Below are 21,363 nucleotides of genomic sequence, written 5' to 3' on the forward strand. Positions count from 1 at the left end.
ATTTGAAAAGCGGTTTAAGGGCAGTCGTCGACCCTAGCGTACAGCGGCACGCGAGGCAGGGCCCGGCGAGGCACACAGGCGCGCATCTTGACACATTACGATGCACGTTGCAACGTGACAGCAATCCCCCCCCCCCCTAAAAAAAAAATGACCGGCAAGACGGTGCACTGCAGCGCGCGCACCGCACAAAACCTGCCTTGAAAGCTGAGCTCAGCAGCACAAGGGCGGCGCGCGCGCGCGCACACGAGAAGGTGCCCACGGCTGCCCACCACGGCTATTGTGTGCCAGAAGACCCTGAAATCTGTGTCAGAGCTCCTTTGCAGGTCAGGCTGGGCTCCGAATCTGTCCAGCGTCCACCCTTGTAGTTAAAACGCTTGCAAGATATCAGTAACTGAACTCCCTTGAGCATGTACAGAAGGCTCTTTTGCCATCCAGAAATGTTTGTCTGCCTGCAAGCATCTAGCTTTTAGAGCAGAGACTGCTTTAAGGGCAGGTTTAGGCTTATCCCCCCCCCCCCGTTTTTTTGCATACATTAAGAGTTGGCCTAAATACTCAGGCTGATGGAGGTCCACAAATCCCGTGTAGGATGGAAACTCAGATCTGGGAAGCCGATCGGAGAAAGCAAACCAGATATTGTTTCCTTTAGGTGATGAACACTTACCTTGTACACAGGGCTACTAATTTAGTTAATCAATCCAAGGTACTATCCTTTCCCACTGGCTGCTGTGTTGATGTTCACAGGATCAAATAATGTAGATCAGCTGCTCCTTCATACCCCTCAGTCTGTGACAATTCTTGGGGGTGTCCACTTGGCATTGCCAGGCAGGGGACCAAGGACTATCAAGGGCACAGAGAGAGAGAGTTGTCATCCAGAGTGGTTTTTCATTCACAATCTCTTTTTTCTCCTGGAGACTCTCCAGAATCTTAGCATAAGTAGAGTTGAGAAGTGGAATAAAAAATTTTTTTCCAGCTGGCCAGTGCTCCATTGGGAAACCTCTTACCCCTTTGAAGAGTCCTTTTGTTCACAAACAAGGCCCTGTCCACCAGGGAGATCTCCCTCCAGCCAGACTGCCACAGGAGACCTTCCCACGAATATTGCCTGTTTTAAGACTGATTGGTATGCTGTTTAGGTTATCTTTTTTTTGGGGGGGGGGGTGCAGTTAGCGAGTCTAATCTGTGGAAGATTGGGATCAGTTGAAGGTTAATTAATTTGGCTAAAATGTCCAGGTGGACTTGTGATGCCAATCCTGTAACTTGTGCCTGAGAAGGCGGAGGGGAAGCTCGTGTTTGCGACCCGTCTGAATGAAAGAATCTCTGAGGTTTTCTAAAAGCTGGCCAAGATTCACAAAGGGGTCTCTGAAATGCACTTTAGAAGTAATCAGCAGAGATTCTAATCTGTGTAAGTGACTCCAATTATGGGATTGAAGCTCTTCTGTTTACTTGAGGGGGGGAGTTAAATTCAAAAGTAATTAGTCTGGCACAGAAGGAGATGGTTTTAGGGAAATGCTTCCTTGTGGTGAAGGAAGCTAATTGAGAATTTCTAGAGTGAATCCACCCACTGCTACAGAGTAGTCTATTTTGGGAAATCCAGGTTTCTGCTCTGTAAATTCAGGTGTGTGTGCGCTTCCTTCCTTTGAGTCACAACTGAACACGATAAGGAACCATTTATAGTTACTTCAAATTCACATATTCTGCCATGAGCCCTTAGTGTTTGAGAGCCAGCTCTAAAGATGAGGCCTGGCTTGAGCGTACTAGCTCAAGGGTCAGCAAGCTTTTTTCCAGTTAAATGGGCAAACTGTATCAAAATTCAGATCAAGAGATTGACAAAGAGCCAGTACGGGAAAGTCCGTTTGCATACCTGAAGGTACACCATTTAGCATTGCTGATAATGGACATGTTGATTAATAATCTATAGTATTTCTTGCAGCCAAAACCCTAGTTGTTGCAAGCGCTTTATTAGGAAGGGATGCATGCAGGGTCTCACAGAAAGAAATGTATGCATGAACAGCCTACTCAGTTGTTTTAGTGTACTGCCATAAATCTGTGCATGGTTTGCACATGGATTTCTGGCAACTGTTTGCTTCTGCCATTTCCCTTTCTCTAAAAAGCACCTTTTTTGCCTGCCCATTCCCTTTATAAACTGGTTATTCTAGTATTCCACCTATTCCTCCAATGTACCTTAAGGTAAAGGCTTAATTTTATTTATTTTTTTTAAAAGCTGTGTATTTGTCCCTACTGGCCCACGTTTGGCTCTGGACCCACAGGTTGCAGATCCCTGTGCTAGCTGTCCTCAACACATGTTAAAAGGTAACTATAGATGCCCCAGACACTAAGACATGCAGTGATGGTTCTGCTGCCCATAGATAAATCTACCCAGGCAGCTTGTGGCCAGTGTTCCCTCTAAGCTGAGTTAGTGTGAGCTAGCTCACAGTTTTTTAGCCTCCGGCTCACAGATTTTTGTCTTAGCTCAGGAAGGAGGGCTTCAGAGCAAACTAATTCATGCAGCAGCCAAATTGCTCACTCACAACTTTAATGCCAGGAGCTCACCAAGTAGAATTTTTGCTCATAGGACTCCACAGCTTAGAGGGAGCCTTGCTTGTGGCAGTCAGTTCCACAGGACAGCAGAACGTTTTTCATTTGTAGGTAAAAGTGAATTTTGATTGGTTTTAAACCACTGTGCTGTTTCTACAGCCTCTGTCCAAGATAGGCCAGTTTAGTTTGAAAAGGCACAATGAGAGGGGGGCAGGAAGAGACCCTGCATAAGAGGCCCTTAACCCTGCATGTTATTAGTTGTACAGTTAAGAGGAATGCCAGCTGCATTCTGCACACCAGGAAGTGTTTATCAGATCTCCCCCCTTTTAATCCGGATTAATTACAAGCATGCAAAAAACCACCACCCTTGCCTAACTCTTCCACTAACCTTGGTTTGGAATCTCCACTGCCAGGCACCTTCTGAAGTTCCTACAGCTTCATGACATAGGGCTGGTTCACACATGCGTGTTTGGTTTTAGAGGAGTGCAGCATCAAATGGTAGCTTGGGGTGTGAATGAGCTGTCACACAGGTTAAGCACCCCAGAGACGGCTTTGGCTCCCCTGCTGACTTCTCAGTGAAGTCCACCTACGTAGCTTCTGGTCAAGCATTGAGCAATCAGGTCACGAGTGATGAAATGCGCATGTGTGAACCAGTCCTCTGGGCCAAACTAGACTGGGAACCTATATTTCCATTTAACATATGCAGATATGGTGGTGAATGAGTGCAACTGGGAGGGGAGAAGCAGTGGGTGATGGAAGGACACCCCAGGTAGGGAACAGGAGAAGCAGGAAGGAAGGAGAGGCTAAGGGGCACTCCCCTGCTCCTCATCTCTTCCTCCTTCACAATTTCCTACTTGCCACGGGTACTTGTTTTCGGGGGGGGGGGCTAGATGGTGGAGCCCTGAGTAACAGCCAGTGTGGCCTAGCAGTTACAGTGTTTTGACAGGATTTGGGAGACGCAGATTTGAATCCACACTCTGTCATGGAAACTTCCATAGTGATCTTTGGCCAGTCACTCTCTTTCAGTCCAGTCTACCTCACTGGGCCGTTGTTACTGCAAATATAAAATGGCGGAAGGGGAGAATGTAAACTGCTTTGGAGTCCCTGTTGGGGAGAAAAATTAGGGTATCGTCTGTCTGTCTGTCTGTCTGTCTGTCTGTCTATATCTATCTATCTATCTATCTATCTATCTATCTATCTATCTATCTATCTATCTATCTAGCCAGTGTGGTGTAGTGGTTAAAGGTGGCAGACTGCAATCTGGAGAACCGAGTTTGATTCCCCACTCCTCCACATGAAGCCAGCTGGGTGACCTTGGGTCAGTTGCAAGTTCTCTCAGAGCTCTCTCAGCCCCCCCTTACCTCTCAGGGTGTCTGTTCTGGGGATGGTATTATAAGCCACTCTGAGACTTCTTCAGGTAGTGAAGGGCAGGGTATAAAACCCCCCGACTCTCCTCCTCCATCTATGTCTGTCTGTTTTTCTGTCTGTCTATAGAACTGGCTCCTTCTGACCTCCAGGCAGCTGCTCTGTTGGTTCCAAAGGGCAGGAGTTTCAAAGCAGGTAGCAGCCAGCATTTCTCCTAAGTGAGTTTGGTATGCAGCTGGCTTGGGGGTCACAGCGCTCTGGGTCGCCTTGAGCCAGCTGTGACTTCACACACACATACACAGGGAAAAGTCGTGGGACTGCCAGGCATATCAAGATGCTGCTGGCAGGTGCCTGTGGAACTTGGATGTACAAAAGGCTTGGTGTGGTGGGAGGGCTGATCCTACGACAGGCTCGAAGTGGCTTATGGAGTTCGGGCGGTGTGGAAGAAGCCTGGGCTCTTTTCCTGAGCTGCAAACAAGCCGCGCAATTACCAGGCTGCTTCCAGAGCGATGCCAGCGATTTCTCAATGCTCCCCTGTCCACACTGCAAGGCCGCCGGGGGCTGACGCAGCCCAAATGGCACTCGGTGGCCTTTCCCTCCCCCTCCACCCAGGCAGAAGGAGAAAGCCCCCCATTCATTGCTTTGGGAAACCCAGCTGCAAAAGAACCCTTTCGCATGGCCATCGATCGAAAGAGGGGGAAGAGGCTAGAGAGGGGGGTGGGTAGGACGCGGTTATAGTACAGGCCTAGGCCGCAGCTGGGGGGACCCTGGCAACAGCTTCCCCTCCTCCCAGGATTTTGTCCTTTCCCTACAAACACCCCTTGGGAGAAAAGAAAAAGCCAGCAGTCTGTTTTTTGAGGGGGGCAACCAGAATAGTGAGATACGAGCGGGCAGGAGATGTGTGTCGCTTGGAACAGGGTAGTGTGATCGTGCTGAGGCCCAGCTGAAGCGGACCAGAGCTGAGCACAGCACTATGCCGGGTGTGTGTGTGTGTGTGTGTGGATTTACGGCAAGGCCCGGCTCTTTCCTGAGGATGTTGCGTGAGGGTGGGGGGGGAGAAGAGGAAGAAACACAAATGTAGCTGAGTGGGGGGGGGAATGGTCTCATTTGCGCCACACTTCCTGCGCTACAGGAAGTGTGTCACCGCGGCGGCGCTGTCAGGCCAGGTCGGACGGCTACCCTTCAGCAAAAGATACCGATTCTCTGGGCAGGGTGAGGAGAATCAATGTTGGGGAAGTGGCGTTTTGAATGTGGAGGGAGGTGCTTTATGGGGGGGGGGGCACTGCCCGGCAGATGAAACCCTCAAGGCCTAAAAAGAAATAATCCCATCTTGCAAGTGACTCCATCTTGGGGTGTTTGTCCGTGGATCCTTCTCTGTCCCCCCCCCCCAATGTCCTTTTCCACATTCCCCCCCCCATCTGGTTTCTGTCACCAAGGTCTTTGTCTTTTCCTTCCTTTGCTCACTCGTGCTCTACTCTCCCCGCCCTCGCTCCACCAGCCACTGAATGAATTTTGTGCCGTGTCTAACGGCTGTTTCCTTCCTCAAAGAAGCAAGCTTTCCTTTCCCTTCCCTCTGCACATGAAGCAGCCCCCGAGGCTATGATGGCAAGTTCTCTTCCTTTTGCTTGTGAGGCGCTGACTGGTAAGAACTCAAAGCACGCTGGAGGATCCAAGATCTCTGGGTCTTCTACGCACCCAGCACAACATGCTTTGGGATAATTCTGTGGGTCGATCAACTCAAGAGAGTTGTGGGGTGCAGTTTTAGCGTACCTTCCTGAACCACCTAGAGCTACTCAGCGAGAGGCGCCCGTTTGGCTCTGCATGTGGCCTGGGGTGGGTGGTGAGGCTTGCTTGTGGGTGGCAGGCTGCACCTGGAGGTGTGGGGGGGTGTCTTTTGTTTCCTCCCAATGCCATGGACCCTGTTTGCACAGCCTTCTTGACTGCCTTTGCAGCCAGGACTGCATTGCTTGCGATAGTTGTAACAGTGGGAGAAGAAGCAGAAGACGCCGGTCATAAAACCGGATGTGTTCTTGAGCCGAAGGAGCTTAAGGCGCTTTTGCGCTCAGTTTGCAGGTGTGGGGGAGATGCAAAACACTGACGTCATTTGTGAGAACAGCTTGCGCAGCTACAGTTCTCTCCTTTGCACCCACAGCGAGGTGCGATACCAGACTTGCACGCGGCTGTCTCCTTCGGTACAGCCGAGTTTTCTTCATGCCGCTTCTATGAGCGTGAAAATTTTTCCCTTCGGGGGAACGATGATTTCGCCTGGCCTTTGAAATGACCAGGGGGGAAAGGTTATATGTACCACAAATGCATGGAAGGCACTGAAGCATGGCGGGCACACTAGGGACCTGCAGCTGAGGCCACCTGCTCCACCTTCTACTGGCCATCTCTTCCTTTCGGCCTCTAGGCGTGGGGTGTGTGTATATCGTGGGTGAGAAAGGAGGGAAGAGAGGCCACTGGGACAGGAGGCTGGCTGAATGCACCCAGGATACATTTGGGAGCTGCCATGGAGACACAGCAAGCCCCCCCTTTCTCGAAGCAAGCAGACATGGTTGCTAACTTCTTGTGACTGTATTTTTTAAAGGGAATTTATATGCCGCCACTCCAGAGTCCTGCTCCTGTCAGGAGAAATCGCTCGCTCTCTCAGCAAATTCTGTCTTCATTTCTTATCAACGCCCCCTCCATCTGTGTCAGCTGCTCACTTAGTGCTCTCTGTTTAAGCAGGCCAAGTTTCCTCCTGCTCTTTTTGCTTTATTGCCAGGAAATCGTCTTCTTTAATCTTTGATCGTTTGCAGAAGTTTGATCTTGCACTTCACCATATGTGCAATGCAGGAGCAGAGGGTGCTTTCAGCGCACCCTGTGAATCAGTGTTCCCTCTAAACTGAGTTAGTGTGAGCTAGCTCAGTTTTTTAGCCTCCGGCTCACACATTTTTGTCTTAGCTCAGGAAGGGATGGCTCCAGAGCAAACTAATTTCTGCAGTAGCCAAATCGCTCGCTCACAACTTTAATGCCAGGAGCTCACAAAGGAGAATTTTTGCTCACAAGACTCCACAGCTTAGAGGGAGCATTGCCTGTGATCCTTTGATAGCCTCATAGCAGACAGTATCAGGATAGGGTCAGTTTCTCCCCCCCCCCCACCTCCACAGTTTGCACTGAATGCAGAGTTCTTAAGTGATGAAGGGGAGAGTGTAAGCGATGCTGTCTATTAGATCTCAGGCTCAGAGGTGAAAACATCATATATCTAGTTCTGAAGCGGGTCATAAAGTGTGGATTAATAGATCAGCAAATGAAGCTAGGGAGAGAGAGGGGGAATTTCTCTAGAAAACTGAAGGAAGTGTCAAGTTTACAGGGGGGAAAATGACATCTTAAAAAAAAGGCTGAGGATTAAAACTGAATAACAGAAACAATATCTGTAGCTTTAAGAAAAGAATACTCACTGAGCTCTCGGATGCCATTTTGGGGGTTGCTTGGCAACCAAAACAATATTTCTGGGCCTTCCAAGCCTTGTTTTCTGTAAAACAAAGCCATGGGTAGAGGGAGCAAGAGTGGACTGGGAGGCCAAAGCAGCCCTTGAAAAGCTTCCCATCCCCCTCTTCTGCCATGTCTCCTGATGCAGGAGGACTCTCCTAGTAGAGTCAATTCTTCTGGGACAGGCCTGGTGCCAGCCACTGTTTAACTGGGCCTGGTCTGCTGCTGCCACTGGCCACTGTACAACTGGACCACAGTTTTCCTGTGGAGAGGCTGCCAGAGGGAGTGAAAGATGAAGAGAGGGGAGCAGATAAAGGTCAGTTGCCTGATGAGTGGGAAGAAGAGACAGAAGCAGGAAAAGGGGAGAGGCTGTGGAGGCTGCCAGGGAAGGAAAAGAGGAAATTGGGGGGGATACAAGGGAAAATGATATGCCCCTGCAAGTTATTGCAGGGCTCTCTCTTGTTGGCAACAAGTTTCTAATCACCAGGCTCCATGGGGGGAGGGGGATTTTAACATTTATATATGGCTGCATCAGAATTTTTTTTAAAGGCTGCGGTGGCTCAAGTGGTTAAGACGCTGAACTGTGGAAGGTCAGTAGTTCAGCAGTTCAAGACCCGGGTGCCGCATGATGGAGTGAGCTCCCATCTCTAGTTCCAGTTCCTGCCAACCTAGCAGTTCGAAAGCAAGAAACTGCAATAGGTACCACTTCGGTGGGAAGGTAACAGCGTTCCGTGTGCCTTGGGGTTTAGTCATGCCGGCCACATGACCACGGAAACGTCTTCAGACAGCGCTGGCTCTTCGGCTTTGAAATGGAGATGAGCACCGCAACCCTAGAGTCGGATTCGACTGGCTTTCGAGCAAGGGAACCTTTACCTTTACCTTTAAATCTAATGCATGGGGATGTCTTCACTGGAATTCAAGAGCTGCTTATTAGTCCTGGTTCCCAGATAAGAAGGGCTAGTCTTGTTGGCTTCTGTCCCTTTGATTGGCAGGCCACCATCATTGCAGTGAATTATGGGGGGTGGGGTGTAACTTCTTTCCAGCTTCAGCCAGCTGGTTCCTAAGTAATTCTCACCCAGTTATGTCCCCCTTGCTGAGACAGTGGTTCTGAGACCCATGCTCGCCTGCCCCATTTGAACTGTATGGGCTGGGCTGGTCTCCAATACCTTGGATGATGACTGGAAGTGACGGATGTGGCGGGAGGGTGGGGTAATGCTGCGTCAAATAACTAGGCTAATGAGCTCTCAGCCTCCCCGGAGATTTTAGCCTGAATGAGTGGGTGGGGTGTGCTCAAAGCCCCTGTTAACTCTAGGGCTCACCTACAGATGTGGCAGAAGGTGAGAGCAACGTATGCCGAATGAAGGGTTTTTAATTTCAGCCAGGGCTCTGTTCCATCTGGGAAACTTCATCCTGAACTGAGCTCCTCTTTGGCCTTAGTGCTGCGTTGACAGCTTTTCCTCTTGGTGATAATTGGAGGAGGAACCTGACTGGGAAGTAGGGTTGCCATCTCCGGGTTGGGAAATCCCTGGAGATTTTGGGGGTGGAGCCTGAGGAGGGCGAGGTTTGAGGAGGGGAGGGGCTTCAATGGGGTATAATGCTGTAGAGTTCACCTCCCAAAGCGGCCATTTTCTGCAGGTGAACTGATCTCTGTTGCCCGGAAATCAATTGCTGTCATGGGAGATCTCCAGCCACCAACTAGAGATTGGCAACCCTACTGGGAAGCCCCTCCCTGCCTTGTGAATCCCAGATGGGGGGTGCCCTTGGTACTGAGGGAAATGCACACTGTATGCACACAGAGGCACCTTTTCCATCAATTTATTACATTGCTGACTCTGGGCATTTTAGGGCTTTAGGAATTTGGAATAAATGGTGGCAGGAGCCATGGCGTGGGGGGGGGCAGGGGGAGACTTCTAAACTGATCCCTTTAGCTGTCCCTTTAATATTGGTTGGATCTCCAAGGAATTGGCAGGTGCTGTCATTTAGCTCCATGCCATGAAAAGCTTCTACTGTGCATTTCTGCACATTAAACCTCTCTTAAAGGGGGCGAGACTTTTTCCCCTGCCTGGTTGGCAACCGTAACCCCGCCACTTCCAAACTCTGTGTTCTTTGGTTCTCTCCCAACACCCTTTGCAAACCCACCACAAACTGAGTCTGGGAAACAAATTCCATGTTGGTTCTCCGTTTTGTTTCCCCCACCTCTGATGTGTGTGCGCACATCCGCACACCCTGTACTAAAGAGACGGTTCCTTGGGCCCTCATGTCTTTGCTGAATGAAGGACAGCACTCGGTTTTGAAACATTTTGTGACCCAGCTGTGGTGGTGGTGGGGGGTTTCCTCCCGATAGCTGGACCGTAGTGCATTTTGGCAGTACACAGCGTACGCTTCTAGTAATGTGTGCAGGAAACTCTCTCTGTTTCTCTGTGAGGTGAAAGGCCATACTCACATGGACACATGAAGCGGCCTTCTGCTGAATGGGACCCTTTGTCTGTCAAGGTTAGTGCTGTCTTCTCTGACTTGTAGTGGCTTTCCAGGGTCTCAGACAGAAATTTTCCACATCACCTACTAACTCATCCTTAGGGGTCAAAGACTGAATCTGGAACCTTTTGCACGTGAAGCAGAGGGACACATGAAGTTGCCTTATACTGAATCAGATCCTTGGTCCACCAAGGTCAGGACTGTCTACTCAGACTGGCAGCTATCCCATCACATCACCTGCTCTCTGATCCCTTCGACTGGAGATGCCAGGGATTGAACCTGGGACCTCCTGCATGCTAAGCAGATGCTCTACCACCGAGCCACGGCCCCTCCCCAAATGCTTAGCCCACATCTTGAATTAGTGGTCAAGGCTTGTGGATTTCTGTAAGCCTGATCCCGTTTCTTTCGATTGCCCCACCATTCTGTACCAATTCACGTTGACCCTTTCCTCCACACACCTTTCTCTTTCTTTTACAGGAAACTGTGCTCCCAATGGCTGGATTTATTTGTCCCTTCCTGGCAACTCACAGGATGTCCCCATACCTGGTTGCCATGTACTGACGTGTACCTCTGCAGGGAGTGGGCTTGTCATGGTGCCAAAGACCAACCAGAATCCCACCTACCACAGCTGCGTTTAAACAGATTTGGAAGTCCCGCCCCATGGGTGGGACATCCCACCACATTCTCCGACGCCACGTCTGCTGACTGCTGGATTAGGGGAAAGCGCAGGAGGCAGCAGGAGTTGTTATCCCCACCAGGAAGCAACCAGAGTGGGGTCCTGGACTGCACGTGCTCTTTGGGTTGCTGGGGCAGTGTCAGGGAAAGGGGGTCCATGCCTGGGGGCGATGCAGTCGGACGACCTCTTTGTCCGCAAGATCCGACGCCACTCAAACCGCCCGCATCTCACCTCTCTCTCGTTTGACGCCTTCCGGACCCCCAAGACTCCGGCGGGTGAGGGGCCCCTTGTGGGGCACTGTGGCCCTCCCCTGAGGTCCCCACGGCGCAGCTATCTGATGCATCGAAGTAATAGTGACGTGACACTGAGCGAGGGGGAACAGGCGGCTGCCCCGTCCTCCGGTCCCTCCTTGCCATCAGACCCAACTGGGATTCCCCACAACAGCAGTGGCCCGAACTCATTCACAAAGACCGCAGTGCCCCCTCGGGCCCGGGCACACAGCCACGAAGAGCCACGGGCTGGCAGCCCCACCGCACGGCGCTTCCGTGACCCCCTGCTCCTTCTAGGACTGGCCACCAACGAAGTGTGGGAGACGGAGGGAGATGGTGTCCCTGCTGGCCCTGGGGATGGCGGCAGCCCGCATCCTGTGCCCTCCGAGGTGCCCACCCCAGTTTGGGGCCGCCACTTGGCCCACTACGATGTGCAGAGCATCCTGTTTGAGCCTGGCGAGGTGGCCAGAGAAGTTGAGAAGCAGGGTAACGTCACCACAGGAGCGTCAGCCGCGTCACAGCCTCGTCTGGCAGGCACGGTACCCCCCCTGGAGGGTGAGGTGGGTGAGGACAAGGATGGACCTCTGGTGCTCAGCTGTCCTTACTTCCGTGTGGAAGCTGGGGGTGAGACTGAGTGGGGGTTAGGCCAACACCGGGGGTCTCTGGCGGGCTTCCATTGCCCCAATATGGCTGTTTCTGTGCTGGAGGAACCCCGTGAAAGCTATGGCCAGAGGACCAGTCGGGCAGGCCACGCTATCGAATACGCAGATCTAGGAGCCTGCTATTATCGGAAGCATTTCTTCGGCAAGGGTGAGTGACCGTCAGCAGGAAAAAAAAAGCAGGAAGATGTAATTGTGTGGTTTAGAGGGATGGGGGTGTTGAACTGAGTAGAGATATCCATCTTGAGGTAACCTGGGAAAAGTGGAAGAGAGGGCCACAAATGTATACTGGACTGTGGTCGCTGGACATAACCATACACAAGATTCTGCCATTTCTGTTTTACAGCACAGAGATCCCCAACGGAGCACTCATTCCAGTTCCAGGCCTTTGTTTTGTCCCCCACTTGCTCTGTACAGTAATACAAATTCGGTTTGAAGAAGCCATTGGGTGCTAAATACTTAACTCTCTTCAGGTCCCATTTCCCCAGCAGTTGTGCCTTGGAGGTGATTAAGCAATGCTTGATGTGCATTGAAGTGCACCGGGCAATTATTTCTTTAACAACAGCAGGCACTACAGTTGTTCTGTTGGACTCTGCAAGAAGGGGATTCCCAACCTAGGTGCAAACATTTGAATGACAGAAAGATTTAGGTTTGGGGAAAGGTGTCTTCAAAGGTGTGATCCTGTGTGGAGGAGGTACTGTTAGTGAACTGGTGTATTTAGACATTGGCGACTAGATTCTGTGCACGTAGGGGTAAATACTTTCCATGATGTTTGTAAAGAGGTAGCCATGTCAACCTGTTGTGGGAAAATAAAACAAATGTCTCATGGCTCCTTAAAGACTAACAACATTTTATTTCATTATGAATTTGAACATATGAAGCTGCCATCTACTGAATCAGACCCTTGGTCCATCAAGGTCACTAGTGTTTATTCAGACTAGCAGGGTCTGTCCAAGGCCTCAGGTGGAGGTCTTCCACATCCTTTTAACTGGAGATGTCGGGGACTGAACCTGGGACCTTCTGCATGCCAAGCAGGAGCTCTACCACCAAGCCATGGCCCCTCTGTAAATCACAGCTCACTTCTTTTTCCGCCTCAGCTCCTCCCTCCAAGGGTAGTCCTTCCCATAATTACTCCAAGGGCAATCCTCCTCATAAGAAGAATTCAGAGTTGGGCAGAAAGGCAGCTCAGAAATATTTTAAATACAATACAGGGCTCTTTTTGTAGAAAAAGCCCAGCAGGAACTCGTTAGCATAATAGGCCACACCCAACAGCAGGAACTCATTAGCATATTGGGCCACACCCCTGACAGCACAGCTCATTAGCACATTAGGCCGCACCCCCATGTTACCAGAAGTGTGGTTATCCAGCCACACCCACCTTTTGCTTGTTATTCTGTTTACCTTGTTTGTTGTCAAAACCCAGGGCTTTTTTGTAGCAGAAACTCCTTTGCATGTTAGGCCACACACCCCGAATGTAGCCAATCCTAATGAGTTTCTGCTGTTGGGTGTGGCCTATTATGCTAATGAGTTCCTGCTGGGTGTGGCCAACTTGAGAGCCAGCCGGAACTCCATTCCTGTGCGTTCCTGCCCCAAAATAGCCCTGAATACAAATAAATAAATAAAGAAGTGAGTTGTGACATATTGAAATATGTCACAAACATATTGAAATGAATGTTTTTAGTCTTTAAGGTGTTGCTGGGATTTTGTTGTGTTTTGTGGGCAAATAGTCTGCACAGCCTGAACCACTGGTGGGTGTTTTCATGCTCCCTCCATCCGGCATGTACAGAAAGTCTGAGGGGCATGACGACGAGTGAATCTTCTCCTCTCCGTTCTCTATTTCCTACCCCCCACAGCCCAGGTAGCAAAACATAGTGGAGGCAGGCCCAAGCAGGGCCTAGTCACGGTCCCTGTATCCCTTCCCATTTTCCCCTTCTCGTTTCTCACAACAGCTGGCTTGGCATTGGCCTCAGACTGCCAGCTGTTGTCTGTGGATAAAAGGTTCTGCTTTTGGTGGGAGCCTGTTGGCTTTGTGGGCAGCCAGACCAGGCTTCAGGCCCTTCCCTTTTCTCCTCACAGAGCACCAGAACTTCTTTGGGATAGACGACCAGCTGGGAGCGGTGGCTGTGTCCCTGCGGCGTGAGGAGAAAGAGGGCAGCACAGGCCCTCAGTACAATTACCGCCTTATCATCCGCACAAGCCAGGTGGGCTCTGCCGGCTTGCCGCTGTTGTAATGTTTGTTTGGCATCCGTTGCCTGCGAGGCGCTGCATGGCGGTGACCTCATTTTCTGGGGACTCCTGTCGTGCAGGCAAAGGGAGGGGGAGGAAAATAGGGACAGATGCGGGGAAGTGGGGATGGGCCAGAGTGTTTGCTGGGGAGTGGGGGGGAGCTGGGTGATGAAATTAGGAGCAGGGGGGGATTTGCACAGAGTACAGCGACCAGCAGTGCTGTGGGAAGACGGGGACTGAAAATGGAGAACGGGAACCGGACTGCAGAGGGGAAACCGTCAGAAGGAAGTTCATGTTTCTGATGCGTTCGGCTGTGGCTGCGGCTCGCGAGTTCGTGCAGCCTGTCTTGCTCTTTGCTCTCGGGGAGCCAGGTCACGCTTGTGCCTGCTCCGAGGCACCGTGACTAATCCAAGGCCACGTGGTGTGTCTGTGGCAGAGATGGTTCTCCTGAGTGCCTTGACGTCTGTCACATTCCCTCCCCCCACCCTGCTTCTGCCAGCTCCGGACCCTGCGAGGATCGATTCTCGAGGAAGTGCTGCCCCTCGCCATCCGCCACAGCTCCCCCCGAGGAGTCGCCCCCAAGAAGCTGCTGGAGCACTTGATCCCGGAGCTGAACCTGCCGTGCCTCCGCTTGGCCTCCAGTTCCCCCAAAGTGCCAGAGACCTTAATCAAGCTGGACGAGCAAGGGGTAAGCTTGCGGATAGGGCAGAATGCGCTGAGCCTAGATGTGAGATGAGGTGACATACACACCCCCTTTCCCACAAGGGGGTCAGAGTCGAAGGCACACCGAGGGCCAATAAAGGTGGAGCCCTTTCCCATCTCGTGCCAACTGACCTGGCTTGGCATTTGTACATAAGAACATATGAAAATCCCTTATACTGAATCAGACCAGATATACATCAGAGTCAGTACTGTCTGCTCAGACTGGCAGCAGCTCTCTGGGGTCTTCAATAAAGATCTTTCACATCACCTACTCCTTAATCCCTTTAACTGGAATCGTTGTGGATTGAACCTGGGACTTTCTGCATGCACAGCAGATGCTCTGCCACTGAGCCATGCGCCCTCCTCAATTCTCATTTCTAACACCAGATATGGTAACTGACTGACCCAGAGCAGGAAACCCCACTCAAGCCACCCTTTCTGGTGCTGTGTTTACTCTGTGTTGACACAGCAAAACCTGACATTGGGGGGGGAGAATGGTGCGTCCGCTTCCTTCATTTTTTGTGTGTGGGGGGAGCAAGTTCCTACTCCTTAGGGTTTCAGAGAACTGTTTGAAAATGCTTTTGCCTGGTGAACTCTGAAAATCCAGAAAGGGGGGCATGGAGAAAGGTAGCAGGCTTCAGTGCATCGGACAACCTTTTCACCATTCCCCGTGAACAATGTAAAATAATCACTTATGAACACTAGCCTGTTTTTTGCACTTAAGCCCCTGTGGCTGCTCAATCTACTTCTGTCATCCCATGAATTCTTTCCTGGCAGCAAAATCAGTTCAGGTGACAGCCTGTCTTAAAACCGTGAAACATGGTTGTAGGATGAAGCTCTGTCACTGAACGGCTCTCATTTAATGCAGCTCTGCTCTCTTTCCCTCCTCCTTCTCCCGGCAGCTCAGTTTCCACCGGAAAGTGGGGGTCTTGTACTGCCTGGCAGGCCAGGGCTCTGAAGAGGAGATGTATAACAACGAAGAGGCGGGGCCGGCTTTCCAGGAGTTCCTGCAGCTGCTCGGAGACCGTATACGCCTGCGTGGCTTTGACAAATATCGCGCCCAGCTAGACACCAAGAGTGAGTTTGGAGCATGTCCAGTGTGTTTAGTGGAAACGTTAAAAATAATGAGCCGTCTATAACAGACTGGAATGAATTTAACCGCATTAAATGGTTGTTGAGGAAAGTACAGACCTCCCTGACGTGCCTCTGAATGCCAGTCCCTGTGGGGGGCATCACCACGGGGAGGTCTGGGCCTCTGCTTCCCTGCAGTGATCTTTCTGCAGCATCTGGTTGCACAGGCTGAGGGATGGGACGCTGGACCAGTTGAATCTGCGGTCTGATCCAGCAAGGTTCTTCCTCCGTTCTGAGATGGAGATTGTGGTGGAGGAGGGGCGGAGGGCAATGTTCCCTCTAAGCTGTGGAGTCTTGTGAGCAAAACCTCTACTTTGTGAGCTACTGGCTTTAAAGTTGTGAGCAGGCGATTTGGCTACTGCATAAATTAGTTTGCTCTGGAGCCATCCTTCCTGAGCTGAGACAAAAATGTGTGAGCCAGAGGCTAAAAAACTGTGAGCTAGCTCGCACTAACTCAGCTTAGAGGGAACACTGACGGAGAGCCCGTGGAGCAAACAGGCAGCTTTCCAACTCTCTGCCCCTATATCTGTATTTAGGATATAGATCTACATTTTTAATAGTACAAGGAATTAGCGGGAAAGCAGCCACGCTCCTTTTTGGTGGACAGGCACAAGGATTTTGAGAACAGGCTCTAAAGCAGGGGTCCTCAACGTGGTGCTGTTGGGCACTGTGGCCCCCGCTGACCCCTTTCCTGGCACCTCTCCAGTGTTCGCATTTTTTCATTGTGTGTGTGTGTGTGTGTGCGCGCGCGCCCGTGCCTGGAAGTCCTGGTGACCTCTGAGAACTCTTACTGGGGTCTGGAGGACATTCAGATAAGTGGCTTTATTTTATTTCATTTCATGAGATTTATCTCCTGTCCTCCCCACATTGTAGGCTCAGGGCGGGTTCCAAACATACAGATCTGCAATTAATGCAGATTTGCAATTAAAATGTATTTCAAAAATCCATCAAAATCAGTAAAATCAGTAACACGCTAAGACAGCAATGCAATCTCAGCTGATAATATTGAGTCCAACGATGTTGTGGTTCCCGTCGGCTTCTAGGATCTGCAGTCACTGGAGGGGAGGCCAGATCAAAGTGGATGCCCACTGCCTCAACTAAGGGCCTGGCGGAGGAGCTCCGTCTTATAGGCCCTGCGGAACTGTAACAGCTTGATAGCCTGCCTCTGCCTCCCAGCCCTGATACTCTTTGGAGATCTCCCATCCAAATACTTACCAGGGTCGGCCCTACTTAGCTTCCGAGATCTGATGAGATGGGGCTTGCCTGGGCTATCCAGGTCAAGGCCTGACACCTCTCAAGTATTGTTAGAAAGTAGACAGGGCCGGGTGAGGTCATTGGAGAACTGATTGGCATGTTTTTAAAAGGTGGCTTCCACAGCAGCTGCCACCAGTATTCCTTCTAAGCTGAGTTAGTGTGAGCTAGCTCACAGTTTTTTAGCCTCCGGCTCATACATTTTTGTCTTGACTCAGGAAGGACGGCTGCAAAGCAAACTAGTTTATGCAGTAGCCAAATCGCTGGCTCACAACTTTCATGCCAGCAGCTCACAAAGTAGAATTTTTGCTCACAAGACTCCACAGCTTAGAGGGAGCATTGGCTGCCACCACAGCACAAGGATCCTCGCAGCATGACTGAATGTATGCAAGAAAATGCTTTGAAACGCCATGTTCCTTTTAAAAGGCATCCTTCTAAACAATGAGCTTCTGCCCAAAATGTTGAAGAGTTACTATCAGAGCTATACATGACCTTACTCCCAGATGTGCTGCGGTTGGCTCCACCTCCTACAGCACTCATTTTGTGGTTGTGCCCACTGCCCAGTGTCACAATTCCAAAGGTGCCTGCAGGCTCAAAAAGGCTGGAGTCCCCTGCTCTAAAGGGAGCGTTCTCACATTCTCTCTTCCTTCTCTTTGCAGCTGATTCCACAGGGACACACTCCCTTTACACCGCGTACCAGGACTACGAGATCATGTTCCACGTCTCCACCATGCTGCCCTACACGCCAAACAACCGCCAGCAAGTGAGCTCAATAGGCAATGGTGGAGGGGGAGATTGGATTTATACCCCACCCTTCCCTTGGAGTCTCAGAGTGGCTTACAAACTTCTTTCCCTTCCCCTCCCCACAACAGACACCCTGTGAGGTGGGTGGGGCTGAGAGCACTCTGACAGAAACTGCTCTTTCAAGGACAGCTCTGACAGAACTATGGCTTGCCCAAGGTCATCCAGCAGCTGGAAAAAGTACAGAAAAGGGCAACTAGAATGATAAAAGGGTTGGAACACTTTCCCTATGAAGAAAGGTTAAAGCACTTGGGGCTCTTTAGCTTGGAGAAACGACGGCTGAGGGGTGACATGATCACGGTTTATACGATTATGCATGGGATAGAGCAGGTCGAGAAAGAAGTACTTTTCTCCCTTCCTCACAATACAAGAACTCGTGGGCACTCCATGAAATTGCTGAGCGGTCGGGTTAGAACGGATAAAAGGAAGTACTTCTTCACCCAAAGAGTGATTAACACTTGGAATTCACTGCCACAGGAAGTGGTGGCGGCTACAAGCATGGACGGCTTCAAAAGGGAATTAGATAAGCATATGGAGCAGAGGTCCATCGGTGGCTATTAGCCCAAAGGTATAGATAGGGACTCTCAGTCTGGGGCAGGTGATGCACTGTATTCTTGGTGCTTGGGGGGGGGCAACAGTAGGAGGGCTTCTAGTGTCCTGGCCCCACTGCTGGACCTCCTGATGGCACCTGGTATTTTTGGCCACTGTGTGACAGAGTGTTGGACTAGATGGGCCATTGGCCTGATCCAGCATTGGCTTCTCTTATGTTCTTATGCATGTGGAGGAGTGGGGAATCAAACCCAGTTCTCCCAAATTAGAGCCCGCACACTTAACCACTACACACTCTTTCCAAATAATACTATGTGTGTGCTGTAGTGGTTAGAGTATTCGACTAGGATCTGGGAGACACAGACTCAAATCCTCATGCTGCCATGGAAATGTGCAGGGTGACCTTGGGCCAGTTTGGTGTAGCGGTTAGGAGCACAGACTCTAATCTGGGAGAGCTGGGTTTGATTGCCCACTCTTCCACCTGCAGCTGCTGGTGTGACCTTGGGTCAGTTACAAGTTCTCTGAGAGCAGTTCTCTCAGGAGCAGTTCTCGAAAGAGCTCTCTCAGCCCCACCTACCTCACAGGGTGTCTGTTGTGGGGAGGCGAAGGGAAAGGAGATTGTAAGCTGCTCTGAGACTCCTTTGGGTAGTGAAGGGTGGGGTACAAATCCAATCTCTCTCTCTCTCTCTCTCTCTCTCTCTCTCTCTCTCTCTCTCTCTCTCTCTAACCTATCTCCTGGGGTGGTTGTGAGGATAAAATGGAGAAGGGCAGTGCATGCCACCTTGATCTCCTTTGGGAAGGGCAGCATGGTAAAATGAATGCAACAGTTCAAGACCAAACACTGACAGAACACCTAAGCCACCCAGAGACCAAGCAATTATTTGGAACTGGGGCATTACAATAAAATCCCTCTTCCTCCCTCCTCTCTGGCAGCTGCTGCGAAAACGCCACATCGGGAATGACATTGTGACGATCGTCTTCCAGGAGCCGGAGGCGCTCCCCTTCACCCCTCGTGTGATCCGCTCTCACTTTCAGCATGTATTCATCGTGGTGCGGGTGCATGAGCCTTCCACAGAGCACACTACCTACAGGTAAGGGAATGGTGGGCGTTGCCATCCACAGAAAGCAAAGTTGGACAAGAAGGTAGAGATACCTTGAGAGAAGGTACTGATGCCCTGTTTTGTTGTCCTTCGTCGGAGCCTCTTTCTTTTTTCTTTTTTCTTTTTCGAGTGCCTGCTAATAAGAGATTTTAAGAACTGTGGTTTTTCTCCCCTTCCTTTGCCTTTAAATCGCTTAGACCCGGTACATAAGACATTCCCTGCAGACTGCAGTTTCCCAGTTGGAATGCAGCCTGAGAGATGCAGGCCTCCCTCCCTTCCCCATCTCTAACTGGATCCTTCCTGCCTTCCAGTCTTTAACAGGCTTAGCCTGACATATTGTCATGACCCCAGAGGGGTCTTTGGGTTCCGCCGCCACCACCCTGGATTTATGGTCCCTTGGGAGGCCCAGGGTACCTTCCCAAGCCCCTTTTCAGCCGAGAAATACAGGCGTGATTGACCCAGGCAGAGAAAATACTTACACAAAAAGGGTTTATTAAAACAACAGTGGGGCAGGGAAAACAAGACACGGCAAGGTGCTTAAAAAGGGGATAACAGTGTGAAAGGAAAAATAAACATAAACTAACGCAGCTACCTGTTACTCCTAACTGTTTTACTTCCAGGCCCCCAGCCTGCCTAGCACTCACGCTGAGGGATCCTTTCCTCGCAGACCAACCTGTCTTCTCACTGAGATCAGGTTGCAGAGAGGCCCTCCTGGGTCAAAGATCTTCGCAAAGTTCTCTTCATCTGTAGTGGCAAGGCTTTTGCGAGGAGCAAGTTCTGAATTGGCTCCTAGCCATGCCCTTAAGTTCAGAGGTTTTTGCCATTCTGTTTCTGTGCTGCCTTCAGCTATAGATCTGGCTACGGCATCTTGTACCTCCTTCAGTGCTATTTGTCTCACATAGTCTGAATTTAGCACCTGAAGGTTTCTCAGTCCTTCATCCATAGAAAAATTGCTGCCAGTTCCTGGTTCAAATGTCACAATAGTAGGATCCACTGGCTCTGGCATACTACTAAAGTTCTCCAGAGGTTCTTCCTCAAATCCTCTCCTCATGCTGGTGTCAGGTCGACTTTTGTGGTTGTCCCTAATGGAACTTTGTACTGGCACCGCAAACTCAGTCTTATGGAACAACTGACTCTCTTTCCCCCCATTCTGAGGGTCCTTTACCAAAGTCAGTTTACCGTTCTCCACTTTCTCTTTAAACTGCGTCACAATTGTTGGCTTTTCTGCTCCAACAGTGGCACTATTTTCCAAGGGCTCTAGAACTTCCACGTATTCAGTTCTCTCAGCAGTGTCATTTCCTAGGGGTGGCTGCTGTTGCCGTTGTTCACCGGTTTGAGCATCACAGTTGAGTGGCACGTCACCCACATCAGATGGGAACATGGAATCACAGTTGGTGTCTTCCTCTGGATCCTTTTGAACCGCAGACAGAATCACTGGAGGAGACTCTACCACCATGGGCTCTGCAACCGGGTCTTGAGAACTTACTGGGGTGTGCTCACCTTGCTGCTGTCTTTCAGGCCGACGATAGGTTAACACCCCCTTGCCAACATCGATTTGCCGGCTGGGTTCCACAGGAACATTTGCAAAGTCTTTCAAGAACTGCTGGTAGACATTCAATTGCCGGCTGGGTTGCGCAGGAACACATTCAAAGTCCTTTAAGAACTGCATGTAGACATCCTCCTCTGGCTTGGCTTCCTGCCTTGCCATTTCAGGCTCTGGGACTCTGGGTTCCCTGGTTACGTGCTCTGCTAAATCTTCCCCCATAAACATGGCTACTGGGGGATAATCGTGCACACCTACCTTCCACGATCCACTCCAGCCTTTGCAACGTCAGCCTCTGGAGGACGTGAAGGTGGACCTTTGGTCAGCTCTGCCATTTTAAACCTGTGCGCTATCCGCATCCACTCCAGCTCCAGCTCCATCTGGGCTGCCCTCTCTTTCTCTCTCTCTTCCCTCTCTTTTTCTCTCTCTCTCTCTTCCCTCAGCATTTTCTCTTTTTCCAGCTCTCTCCGAGCTGCCCTCTCTTCCCTCTCTTTCTCCAGTTCCATCCGCATTCGTTGCAGCTGGAGACGCAAGGCCTCTACACTAGGTGTTGCCATCTCCGTTTACTGACCCGATAGTTCTACAAAAATATAAAAACCCTTTCCACTCTGTT

At 50.6% G+C, this 21,363-nt stretch overlaps 1 protein-coding gene and 1 non-coding gene across 2 annotated transcripts in view; one reads left to right on the top strand and one right to left on the bottom strand.

Moving 5' to 3' along the window:
- Positions 1–10,101: 10,101 nt before the first annotated feature.
- TRNAA-AGC lies at positions 10,102–10,173 on the bottom strand. The gene has a single exon. It is a non-coding gene; the product is annotated as a tRNA-Ala (tRNA).
- Positions 10,174–10,658: 485 nt separating this feature from the next.
- The window catches only part of SIPA1 (signal-induced proliferation-associated 1), a 39,203-nt gene continuing 28,498 nt past the window's right edge, over positions 10,659–21,363 (top strand). Inside the window, exons 1-6 of the mRNA XM_015423901.1 lie at positions 10,659–11,598; positions 13,524–13,648; positions 14,173–14,361; positions 15,278–15,452; positions 17,417–17,520; positions 19,041–19,198. Coding sequence (XP_015279387.1) covers positions 10,689–11,598; positions 13,524–13,648; positions 14,173–14,361; positions 15,278–15,452; positions 17,417–17,520; positions 19,041–19,198 — 1,661 coding nt within the window. The 5' untranslated portion in view covers positions 10,659–10,688. The remainder of the gene's footprint in view (positions 11,599–13,523; positions 13,649–14,172; positions 14,362–15,277; positions 15,453–17,416; positions 17,521–19,040; positions 19,199–21,363) is intronic.

This window comes from Gekko japonicus, unplaced genomic scaffold (genome assembly GCF_001447785.1).
Source record: "Gekko japonicus isolate JY-2015 unplaced genomic scaffold, Gekko_japonicus_V1.1 scaffold313, whole genome shotgun sequence".
Lineage (NCBI taxonomy): Eukaryota > Metazoa > Chordata > Lepidosauria > Squamata > Gekkonidae > Gekko > Gekko japonicus.